Source organism: Nipponia nippon, unplaced genomic scaffold, assembly GCF_047370975.1.
Source record: "Nipponia nippon isolate SJK-2023a ecotype South Korea unplaced genomic scaffold, ASM4737097v1 scaffold_16, whole genome shotgun sequence".
Lineage (NCBI taxonomy): Eukaryota > Metazoa > Chordata > Aves > Pelecaniformes > Threskiornithidae > Nipponia > Nipponia nippon.
Window position 1 is genome coordinate 12998583 of NW_028262332.1, and position 12862 is coordinate 13011444.

The following is a 12862-nucleotide window of genomic DNA, read 5'->3' on the forward strand; positions in this document are numbered from 1 at the left end:
TGCCTCTTTTCCAAGCTGAAGATTTCTAGCATAGCCAGTCTTTCTTTGTAAAGAAGCCATTCCATACCTGTGATCATCCTTGTTGCCTTGTTCTGAAACTTTTCCAGTTCTTTGATATCCATTTTAAGATGGAGACTAATACTGCATATGTATTGCAAGTTTGGGTGCATCATGGTTTTATAAAGGAGCATCTTCATACTCTGTTGGATGTTTTCTCTTTTCCAGACTTACCAAGTCTTGTTAAGTCCCTTTTCAGTTTTTCATTGCCAGGTTTTGTTTTTTGTTTTACCACATTGAATAAATAACATGAAGATCCATAGTCATCAATGAATTGTCACCTCATTGTTCACTGTCTTTTCCAGGTTGTTGAATATATAATAATCATCACTTATCCATGCATAATTCTCTGCTGATTCACATATTCTCAGTGCTTGTAACTACTGTCTTCTAACTAATTATTTATCATTGCAAGGATAGTCTCTATGCTAGGGCTGCGTAGTTTCCTTAATGTCTTTGGAGTGAGGAACCATGTCAGTTATCTTTTGGAAGTCCAACAAGACTGCATTAATCATGTTGCTTTACCCACATGTCTGTAGATACTGAGGCAGTGCTTCTCTTTCTAAAGCCAAACTTGGCAATTTCCTGATAGAGCATACCTATCTGTGTTTCTACTAATTCCCCTTTATTCTCTTCTTGGGTTTGCCCAGTACAAATGTCAGGCTTCCTAATCAGTAGTTCCCCAGATACTTTGTAGGGGGAGGGGAAAATCAGCATCTCATTTACCAACCACCTTCTAGTTCTTTGCTACCAAGTCAATTTCAAGTGACAATTACGTCACCCTTAGTTAAGATGAGAAACATCTTGTTTTGACAACAGTGTTCTTCTACCAAACAAATGACCTCAGTGAGGTAAGGGCTTAAGACTTTATGTGCCTATATTTTTATTTGGTATGCAGTTTTAAAATAAGAAATAGAAAAATAATGCTGCTGTTATTAAATCACGTTATTCCTGAGGAAAGGAAAAGGAGCCACAAGTGCCTGCATCTGGGCCCAGGGACAGAAACTTCAAAAGGAATGCAAGGCACCAATATTTAAGGCAAGACACAGTACTAAAATACCTTGGAGCTAACGTTGGGTTAAATTTCAGGACATGTCAGTTTTTCCTTTTTTATAGTGTTACGGATAGAGCAGCATGATTTGGTTCTACCCACTCTTTATCTTGCATCTTTAATTTTAAAATTTCCATTGAATATGAATCTTCAAAATCCCAATATGTGTTCTTTTGTGTGACAGCTCTTTTATCTGGTCTATAATTTTTAAAATGGCTTTCTGAAGCTGGAAATTTCATAGAGCTGAAATTGTATGTCAGTATAGTTTTTGCAGAGGAAAGTTAGTTGAAAACATTTGTGAACCGTGCTAAACTAAATTTCATAATTCAGTGTCAGAAGCTTTTTGAAGTTCATACATTTTCTTATCATGTCTTAATATTTTTAGACATTTATTTTCTGAATTTGACATGAAATTCATTATTCTGCAGATAAGCCTCCTATTTTTTTTCTTTGTAGGGTAGTAGCAGCTCAGATTCTCTGGAAGGGCGAAGTTCAGATTATGCCAATAAAAGCTACGATGCAGTTGTATTTGATGTGTTGAAAGTAACTCCTGAGGAGTTTGCTGTAAGTAGAAATGTTATTTTTGCATTTTAGCTGGTACAATATTCAGGGTTTGCAGAATATTAAAAAATACATGAAACTTTCTTCTTAATCTTCTAAATGAACTTCCAATGTTCTTGAAAACAAATCTCTGATTATCTAAAGTTTAACAAAATAAACATGTCTTGGGATTTAATCATTCGTACTGACCTGACACAGCATATTTGTTTTTCCATGTAAAGTAATTTGAATTTTTTCTAGTGTTTTAGAAGACCCTAGCATAGGCTTAAAGATGTTAGTTATCCACACTCTGATTAATTTTTTTTTTAATTGAAATCACAAATACTCATCTTTTCTGCTGAAACATCGATTTCTCAGAAGAATCAGTTTCTTAAAAGCAGGAAAGAAGCTTGTAGAGAGGAAACAATTTGCATTCCCTAATGACAAGTTTTCAGTACTAAACTGAAAGCAGAACTGCAGTTTTGGCAAAAGTCCAATACAGTTCTTGTGCTTGGCCCCTTGTTTTTAATTTATATGTTAACTTGTTGGGGAGCAGGAAGGATTGAGGATGAAAGCTATTGAACCTGGTTCAATGTTTTCATTAATATTCTGGGCATCAAAATGATGGTTCCCTCATTTGGCATAAGATCGTTTAATACCTGTTCACAAAAAAAAGTCCTGGGGATATGCCTACATTATTCCTATAAGTTCATCACTTTGGAACAAATTCTGGTAAGTCTTTTTTAGCACTGATACAGAGTACACAGATGAGAGCTGTTATTAGGTAAAAATATAAAAATACTTGGTTGGCAAATCTGCATCAACTCAGCTAAAAAGTGGCCTGATGCTTTTGCTCCTGTTCATCCAAGTTCAGGTGATCCATGGCCAAGGACTGCCTTCAGGAATGAATAGATCCACAATTAAGACAGGCCTGTAAAATCACACAAAAATAGAGATGTTTAATTTCATCAGAGGAGACTGAATATTAAGTCCAAAGACAACCCAGAACGTAGTGTATAGTCTACATCAGCAAAACTGAATTGGTGGTGATCTCGGAACTGTATTTATAAAATGGTCAAGTCAAGGTGAGGTTGCTTGTAACTTAGAACTCATCAGTTTTCTGTTATGTTCGTAATTCCTACTGCTGTTCGTTTGAGATGGAAGCTTGTTGATGAGGGTCTTGATTTATAATGGTACACTTTAAAAACACACACATGCGCACACCCCACCCCACCCCCCCCCGATATCGTAACATGTCTTTGAACTCTGAAGTCCAAACTTCGGTAAGTTGCTTTTCTCTCTCCAGTTCCACCCATAGCCATGAACAAAACAAACAAAAAACCCACCAACCCTCAAAGAAACCAAAAATTGAAATGTGTGTCTGTAGGACTGGCAGTGAGGCTTGAAAAAGATCATATGTAAACCCTAGTGGTAGGGCTATTTGTTTGGGGTTGTTTTGTTTGTTGATGTTGATTTTAATATGGTCACACAAAATTTTAACACCAAGGCTTTCTTAGCCAGAGTAGCTATTCTCCTTGTACCACATTAAAACCTTTTCATTGGTTTACCCTGATCCTCTTTTTTTTGTTAACAGCTCAAGTAATGTTTACTGCTTCTGTTCCATTCAGAGAAGCAGATAATTTCTTTTTTCAGTAAATAATAGCAACCAGTAAATTATACATACCATTTCTTGTTACTCAAGACTGGTAGTCTGTTTCAAATAACTTGAAACGGTTCAGTTGGGGAGAATGAAAAAAAACATAGGTCTGGGTTTACTGTAGTTAGTGCAATTTGGTTAGTGGACATTGGGGAGAGATCTGTAGAGGATGGGTTTGCTGTATTAAATATAAATATTTAGAGAAAGGGAATGGAGCCAAGTTCAGGTCACTTCCAAATTTAGTGTGTTGTGTTCCTTTTTAAAATTTAGAAGCAGCAGAGGAGAAATTCCCTGGTGGTAGTCACATGTATAACGAAAAGACCAGCAGCTTGTCAATACTACTGAATTTTGTTTTAACCTTTTTGGTGATTTTGATTGAACCCGTGTCTTGTTAAAACAATTAATAATTCTCGGTGAAAATTTCTTCATTAATGTCGCATAATAGGGCTTATAGTCAGCTTTTTGGAGCCTCTGCTGTACATCTTATTAGGAGACAGTCAAAAAGTTGCAAAAAGGCATTTGTGACTGCAGTTTTTCTAGGAGCAGGGTGAGATCTTAATGACATCTGAGTTTGCAAATATCCAAACATTTATCAGAAGTATAAATAGCAAAATTGAGTGCTGCTAAGAGTGTTTGGCTAGGGCTTTGTGGCAAAATCTTTGACTTAGCATAATATAAAAGCAAGAGATCACTAGAGAGTGTGAATTAAGCATTTATGGAAGGAAATTTTTTTCATGTCTGTCAAATTTTATGGGCCTCATTACCTTTTCTAGGCTCATGTCTGAGGAATCATACTAATAGTAGAAACCTTATTAAAATTGTATTTAAATAGATAGTTATCATTCTTAATTGGTAGAATCAAATGAGCACGTTGAGGGGGGATTATTAAGTTTTTGCTATTTTAGGTTTAGTGTAACAAAATGGCCAACAGACAAGCTTTGCTGGGGAAAGATCCAAAGAAGTGTTCTTTGACACTTTCTTTTACACATTAAATCATGTAAATTACAACATTCGAAGCTCTGTAGGTCTATACTCTCACAGTATCCTTGAAGTACCTATTGGTTAAACATAATGTATGTAACTTCCAAATATATAATGTCATTCTATCACTGAAGCAATTCAAGTATCTTATCACTCAGATGCTAAAAAAGTTCTATAAATGCTTTTCTTTCCAAAATTATTGGCTTTGAAATAGCGTTACAATGTCTTATCAGGACACACTCATCAGTGACTGAAAAATCTGTGTATGACCCCTTTAAAGCATATTCCAATTATAACTAATTAACATGTCATAATGCTTTATTGCCTTTCAACCCAGTGAATGTAAAATGTATGCTGCTTTCTGTGTGAAAGGCAAAGAATTCTTCCTGCCATTTCTGTTATGTCAGTAAAGGGCCCAAACAGTAAGACTCTCAAACACAGTTTTTTTCCTCTTAGACTGCTGCAGGTACTGAAAACCTTCACTTAGTTACAGCCGGTAAGTGTAAGAGAATATAATGACATACTGCCACTCAGGATGGTGGAGTTTCTGCTTGTGGTGTGTCAGCGTGGACCGGGGAGGCCAAATTCAGGACTGGTCAGTTCTGGTCTATGGAGAAAATGTGACTGTATGGTTTGTAGTTACTGAAGGGCAGATGTAAATACATGATACCTCTTTGTATTACATTATTTAAAATTTTATCTTTATTGCAGAGCCAGATTACATTGATGGATATGCCAGTATTTAAAGCTATACAGCCTGAGGTAGGTTTTCTTAAACTATCTGTTTACATCTTTGGAATTCAGTGCCTGAGGAAATGTAACCATTTAAATAATGCTTTTTCGTTCAAAAGTGCTCAACTTCGTGCACTGCACTAATATTCTTCTAGGCTTATTCCTTGTTAGCACTGTGAATTTGTAACCCAGCCTGATTTACTTTGATTTGTCATCTATTGCTGAAGGAGATGACTGTGCTTTTCTGGAAGTCGTCTTGTCCTGCTTTGTGTTGAGTGTTTCTTCAGGATAAATTTATCAAATGTGAAAATTCTCTACTCCCCGTTCTGCTCGTGTTTTTCAGTTCACATCTGATTCCAGAGTTTGACTTAAGCCTCTAGTCATGGCATATATTTTAGGCTGCATCAGCCTCTTGGTAAACTTTTTAATTTGTACTATCACGTTTAAGATTCAATTCTGAGGGAATAAATCAGCCCAAACCCTTAAAAGTTAATGTTTTTAGTGTCCTTTAATTTTTTAACCTTTTAAGAAAGACATGGAAGGAAACTTGAGGCCTGTTGAGAAGAAGCAGTCAAAGTTAACATAGACATTTGAAAATCAGAAATAAGAACTTGAAAAATAAAGAATGAAGGTACTTATCAGAATATGTTAAATTTGCATTAAAGTGATATGTTATTTCAGTATTTTGATGAAATAAATTTATTTTCTGCAAAAGGTACAAGAATTGTCTGTTTCCAGCTTCAGGTTCTTTAATAGAAGAACATGTCCTTAGATCCATTATGGTTTATTGTCTTCTTGTGCCTGGGTGGAATATCATGAATACATAAAGAGGAAAAAAAAAACCCCATAATATGAGCAGAACTGAATTTTTGACAACATCAGAAAGGGCAGTCCAGTTTAGAAGGTTCTTAGTAGAAGCTCAGTTCATCTAATTTGGTCACTAACAAAACAACTCGTTGTATATTACAGTGGTTTAGAGAGATTAGCAGCCTTCTATTTTGAGAAGATATAGGAAGGAAGATAAATCCTATATCTGTAGTCTATCCTTCCTGTCAGATAAATTAATTTTGTTTCAAGAACACCAAGACAGTTTTGTAGGTGAAAGCACTTCCATGCTTCTGAAATTACATGTGTTCTCCAGGCAGTTGTGCAGTCTTTTCTTTACTGTGGGGAAGAAAATGGCAAATGAACAATGCAATAAGAAACCAGCAATACCTGTAGAAAAATCTGTTAACACAAAAATATCAATATTTACAAATAGATACATAGATACTTTTTTCATGAGAAAAATTTGCTAAGAAAAACATCCATTAAACAAAATGGAGGTTTCACCGAAAGTGATATTCTGAGGAGATGAATGAATACAAAATAAAATACAAAACTGAAGATGTTCATATTTTAAGTGAATTTTGCATTTGCTTTAATTGCTATGAAATATCTGTGCCATAGAATTTTATAGCAAAACAAAATACTGATTTGCTGTTCTTCTCCTTTGTCATTGCTTCATTTTGCCTTTTGGAAGTGAAATTTCCTTAAGTGCTACTTTGATTGATGGGCAGATAGATGTAACTTAGTGAAAAATGATCAGAAAAAAACTAATGTCGTATTTTCAGCTTCTGCTAGAATGCAGGTCTGTATATAAGTAGTGATTGCCATAAAATATTATTTTTAATTGTATTTTCTGACTTTCATCTTATTGGAATTACCAATGTAATTTAACTGTTTGCCAAAAATAAACAACACTTTCTATCCTGAAATACTGCTAGCTGTAGGACTAGGTTTTAAAGCAAGATATAGTCTGTGTATTTGTAATCTATCTGCCTCTTGTTATTAGGTAAGTTATTAGACTAAGAAGGTTAAAATTTTCTGGTCAGATCAAATATTAATGTATAGTCTGTAACTGTCTGCATTTGTTTGAGGCCTGGTAGCCTTTTAAATTAAGTTGTATTTGTTCTTCTGTGTCAGTAAGCTTGGATACCCTTTGATAAACTACTCCTTTGAGGCCTGCAGGCTTCCATGTAGGTGACTGGCTCTTGCATTGTTGATGGGCTGATGGTTGTCTGCCATTTTACACTGGAATTCTACCTTGTCAGAGTCTTCCTTCGGTGTCCTTCTATTGCATGGAAGAAGGAAAGGCCAATATCTGGTTGAAGCCTGTGTTGCATGATGTACTCGTTTTATTACATCACTGGGTATGGTGAAGGCAGAGTTATGGTCCCTACTTTTCCTTTCATACTGGCTTGTGCTAGGTGCTCACAGTTGCTCTGCAGAGTCAGCTTTTGTGTGCAGGAAGTGGTGGTAAATACACTGGTATGTGAATAAGAGTGAATACTTCCAGTTTCCTGTGCTAGAAAGAGGTTGAAATGGTTTGCTAGATGTTGCATAGCAACATAGGTTCCAGGGCAGAACTGTGCACGGAGAAGATTTCCTTAGTCACCAATCGTTGGGCTGGCTGCTTTAGCGAGTTATCTGTTGTTGAATTTTGTGTTTGGGGGAAGAGCGTTATATTGTTTTTTCTTCAGGTTTTAATCTTTAACATTAGCTTATGCATGCATGGAAAGACTTAAGATTTTAGAGTTCTGGTTGCCAAGTCTTATCTCAAACACACACACATCATTTAAACGTAGGACTTGCTGAGGCTTTTTTCTGCTTTTTGATTGAGCTATTACTAAAAAACACATCTGCATGTTACTTTGCAAGAGTTCAGTGAGAGGACATCTGATTAACAATTCTTTCTTCTCCAGCAGGAATAACTATGCTTTCATTCTAGTTTCTATGTAACTTTATTTAGTTTTTTTGTTTTTCAAAGTCCTGGAAGTTGCAATCTCCGCACATTTCAGGGTTTTCTTGCACACTTGATTGGAAAGTTTTTCTTGTGACTGTGCATTGAAGAAATTGCCTGCATCCTTCCATAAAAAAAGATGAAGTGTAATACTAGAACATGGTACATTATAGCAGTATAAAAAAAATTCAGCAGGGGCATGTTGGAGCACTTACTCTTATCAACCTTCATATTCAGTCTGAATTTTAAAGCTAGTCAAATGATTTTACCATGCACAGGATTTTCCATCATTGCTTGCCTAGCCCTCTGGCAACTCTAATATCCTTAGGTTACTGACCTCTTCCACTTCTCTGACAAATGTAGAGTGACTGAGATTTTTCCACATAAACATATAATTTCCAGACTCTTAAGACCAGATGTGTACCAATCATGTGGAGAGTCTGTGTCTTGACAGATGCAAATTGGGGTTTTTATCTGCAGAAGGCTTAAATGCTGGAAGATTGGGATACAGAATACGTTTGGAACTGGAAATGCTTTTCCTAGTGCTCACACAGGAACATGCAGACCGCCACATCTCAAGAGTGTGTTCCATTTATCAGAATGCACGAAGTGCTTTTTAGAGGCAGAATTCTGTTTGGCTGACTCTCTGCCTTTTCATGTGATGGCATCTAAAGTTAATAGTGTACATTTGGAAAGTTGAACAACATTTTGATTGAAACTGAAATTTGTGGTTCTAAAAACAGAAGAGTGATTTAGAACTGCTGTTATGGAGAACTCATTTCCAGTATGTATGTATCTACCACTTGTCAGATCTGAATATAAAGACTGTATAGATATGTGGTAACTTGAATCTGTAGTTAAAAAAAGCCAGGCCATCCAAATATACTGCCTCAAATAGCTATTGGAAAATAGATACTTTCTTTCTAGCTAAATCAAATTTGTAGTTATAATATCACTTTTTTTTTGATGCATAATTTAATACAGTTTGTTAAAGGAGAAAATCATTAATCTGCTTTTTAGCTCTTCTATTTACTTTATACTTCCCACAGGAATTTCTACTATTTATTTTGCAGTTTAAGTGAAAGATTATTTTTTGCCATACGGCAATGGGATTTTATTATGCACTGAAGTTGATTAGTTGTGGTTATGGCTATACTACAGAACTTGTGATTTTTTCTTATTATTTTGAACTGGGTTGACTTTGTAGTAGTCACCGTAATGAAAGAGCATTCAAAAATTTGTTTCATATACTGTGACTGAACTCTGCAGCCTACTGGCAACTTTTTGCTTTATTAGCACCAAAGTACTAATCTATATTTTTAAGTACATGCCACACTTCAGTCAAGCCTGGCTAAACTCTTATGGCTTAAAAAACAGCCAAAAAAAAAAGCCCAAAAAACCCCCCAAAAAACCAAAGAGTTCTAACCCCAACCTTCTGACCAGAAGACGTTCAGACTTAAGACTGTTACTGTCCAGCTTTTTTCAAATGATAGGTTCTCTGTGTCTGAGTATCATGTACTGAGATTTCAGGTTTTTTAATATTAGTTTGTAACTACTGTAAAAAACAATATTACAGTTCCAAAATTGTGTTCTTCAAATGCTTTAGATCTCGCATTTTAATTTAAAAAAAATTAGAGATTGAATATGCTAAACTGGGGGGGTATTCATGGAAGTTTTACTATCTATAATAATGAGGATGACATTCAAGAATAATAGCTAGGTTACCACCTCTAGCTGTACAGCTGAATTTTGTACTCTTTAACTACTTCTAATATTGCTTATTGATATGTTTAGCTTCAGTTTTGAACCAGATAAGATTATATACTAGCAAAGTCTTTACTCCTGTATCTGCGGATTTGCTCATACGAGGGAACCCTAGACTGAAATAATCAATGCAGAATGAAACTTCAGAGACATCAGTTGTGGCTGATTGCTTAGTCTCTCTGTATCTGAACATTAATAATGATGTCTGTTTTTTCTAGTATCAGGAGAAGATATGAATCACATCATTTACGTACATCAGGAAAACAAGTGTTTGGTTAGACTAGTTGTCATTGAATCGGTGCCTTGGATTGGTTTTAGCAGTTATCTGATAGATGCTTCTGTCATGTATCAGTTTTTACACTTTCAAATGTTTTTAAACATTACTGATTTTTAAGGCAATTTTTAAATGTATTTCCTAGGAACTAGCCAGCTGTGGATGGAATAAGAGAGAAAAACATATCCTTGCTCCAAATATTGTTGCCTTTACTAGGAGGTTTAACCAGGTAAATGATTTGATTATTGTGATGAACAGGTACTGTTTGACAGTTGTCTTGGAGTATAAAGTTAAATAGAACTATGAATTAAAACTTAAGAATATTTTTCTAAATGAAGATTAAGATTTTAAAACGGCAGATCCTGTTTCCAATTGCTTTGTCCACAGTTTCATGTTGTTCCTCTAGACCATTTGTTCTTAATTATTAGTTCCTAATAATTTTTGCCGATGTGTCATGGTACGACATTAGCAATTCTTTTCCTTCTTTTTCTGTGTTTCACCTGCTTATTCAGTTATTTTAGTGTTGCCTCACTTCTCTACCTACTTCTTATATTCAGTGGTAATGCTTTTGAGTAATTGCAGCTCTACAGATGAGAATTCATGGGATCAGAACTCTTTCCTTTCCTTACCCTGTTTTCTCCCTGGAGAATCATGAAAGTTTACAAATATGTCATCTAATAAAGACCTTTTTTTATAAATAAATTAAATTATATGTGTTTACTTTATAGGTCAGTTTTTGGGTTGTACGAGAAATATTAACAGCACAGACCTTAAAAATAAGGGCAGAAATATTGAGCCATTTTGTGAAAATAGCTAAAGTAAGTGCAAATTTCTGGTACTATCATTCAAAACCTTATTTCCTTTTGTTTGTTTCTGCACTACTTCTGTGAACCACTGTTGGATTACAGAGGGTAACATTCTTTTTTAGCATATCTGCAATGTTGTACCACAGGAATAAGATAAAGGTATGACATCTATTGTTTTTACTTGGTTAAATAAAACTACCCAGTTCAGTGTGACTTGTCTGGTACCTTTGCCTGACAAGTTTAAAAGTGGTTTGTCTTGTTGATGGCTAGCTACATGTTGCCAATGCTGAACGTGGTTGTAAACTGTTCTATTTTTTGTCTCCTCCCATTCAAACTTATCTTTTATGAAGAGAAATCTCTTGCTTCTAAAATGGCTGTTGTGAGACTTGTATTTCTACTTGTGACATGTAGTTGCTGGTATAAAGTATCACTGTTAAAGCTCAGCTATTTCAATGAGTTTGAGCACTGTGTTTTACAAGTCATTCTTAACTTTTAAAAAATATATTTGTTTTTAAAAATATTTTCCTGCTTCCTGACCTGTGGTCATTTCTGTTTTGTATGACCCTGTGTGGCACTTACTAGTATTAGTAAGACAGCAGCACTTGGATCAAAGGCTTGAGTGCTAATCTTGTACATGTGAAATTGTGTGTGTGTGTAAGCTGAGCAATGAGTAAATCATTCACTCAAGGATGAATCCAGCCTCTTTTTTTTTAAATTTACAGAGAAGCTACATGACAGCAGTTCTCATTTTTCTGTCTTTCTGGAACTGTGTTCTAGGAAGCTTTATCGTCTAAGACAGCTTTATTCCAAAGTATTATCTCTTTTGAGATCAATGTGTTTTGAGTAATTGTCAACACAGAGTAAATTTAAAGTATGTTGACATGAGGAAAATTTGTCCTGTAAAACAGATTTCAAAATAAAAAGCTGCATTAATTCTGAAAGGGTCATCAGCATCTTTGGTTGATGTTTTTGGTGTAATTAAATTTTTTATTTCCAAAATTACACTAATTTTCAAGATCAATGCATCAAATAATTTTTGTTATATTTTCTGTTCCTGAAGGAACAGCCTTAGAAAATAAATTCAAAGTAAATACAGTTTGTATTCTCACAGTTGAAATGCCTATTGTTTTGAGGGGTGTATTTGGAAGATTTGCAACTTTTAAAGTGGTCTTAAGAATTTTGCACATTGACAGCATTGGGTAATGTTGTCTTCAGTCATTGATTAAAACTTTGTATTTTATTAATGAAAAAAAATTGTATTTTATTAGTGCAACTTTGAGATTAATTAATCCTGCTTCCCTTTTCAATGTGCTGAAAGTTATTATTCCCTTTTTTCAGAAGCTTTTAGAATTGAATAACCTTCATTCTCTTATGTCCGTGGTGTCAGCGCTGCAAAGTGCGCCTATCTTCAGACTGACCAAAACCTGGGCTGTAAGTTATTCCTTGACCATTGTCTTTTCTGTCTTGTTTGAATTCTGAGGTTTTCTGAACTCCTCTGAATTGTCGAATTGCATGCTCTGGAAGGAGATTCTTTATATTCTTGTATCATAGCAGAAGTAGCAACCTGTTACATGTTTTGTGAGAGTTTAAATGGCTGCATGTTTTTAAACTTTTTTCCTGTAAGAGTTTCCTGTTTTCCTATCTGTTCTAGAAGCCACTGATTATATGCTTAAGAGGACTTTAGTTGATAAGTAATCTTAGAAGACCCTCGTATAAAGTGTGTATCGGTATCCCATTATCCAAATCATTGTGTGTATCATTAATACGTTGCCTAAAAGGAAAGGAAGAATCTATTACAAATACGAATCTATTACAAATTATTATTATTATATAATAATATATAATACTATTATTACAAATACAAATCTATTACAAATATGGAAGCATTAATTTTGTGATTACTGTACCATGCATTTCAGTTTTCATTTATTTTAGAAATGAAAATTCCATTTTCAGAAATTCAGTCTCTTGAGGGCAGAATTTCTCATTTAAGTTTGCTATTTCTTTAAAGTGGAATACACAATTATAATGTAATCCTGCTGTATGTAATCTTTAAATATACAAAGGATTAGATAATTCTCATTAATTTAGTATTCCACCCAACATGGATCACATTAACTGTTTAGAACTGATAAATAAAGATGGCTACGCCTAACTCTTTTACCTAAGTTTATTATGTCTGTAAAATGCCTGTAACTTTGTTATGGTTTGATTGCTC

At 34.7% G+C, this 12862-nt stretch overlaps 1 protein-coding gene across 12 annotated transcripts in view; it reads left to right on the forward strand.

The window, feature by feature from the left end:
* RALGPS1 (Ral GEF with PH domain and SH3 binding motif 1) overlaps positions 1 to 12862 on the forward strand; it is a 155337-nt gene that overhangs the window by 47309 nt on the left and 95166 nt on the right. For 11 of the 12 annotated variants that reach the window (XM_087753222.1, XM_087753216.1, XM_087753221.1 and 8 more), the window contains 5 exons: positions 1565 to 1672; positions 4998 to 5048; positions 9984 to 10067; positions 10567 to 10656; positions 11983 to 12075. In XM_087753222.1, coding sequence (XP_087609348.1) covers positions 1565 to 1672; positions 4998 to 5048; positions 9984 to 10067; positions 10567 to 10656; positions 11983 to 12075 — 426 coding nt within the window. The remainder of the gene's footprint in view (positions 1 to 1564; positions 1673 to 4997; positions 5049 to 9983; positions 10068 to 10566; positions 10657 to 11982; positions 12076 to 12862) is intronic. The other variant, XM_087753227.1, reaches the window with a different exon arrangement.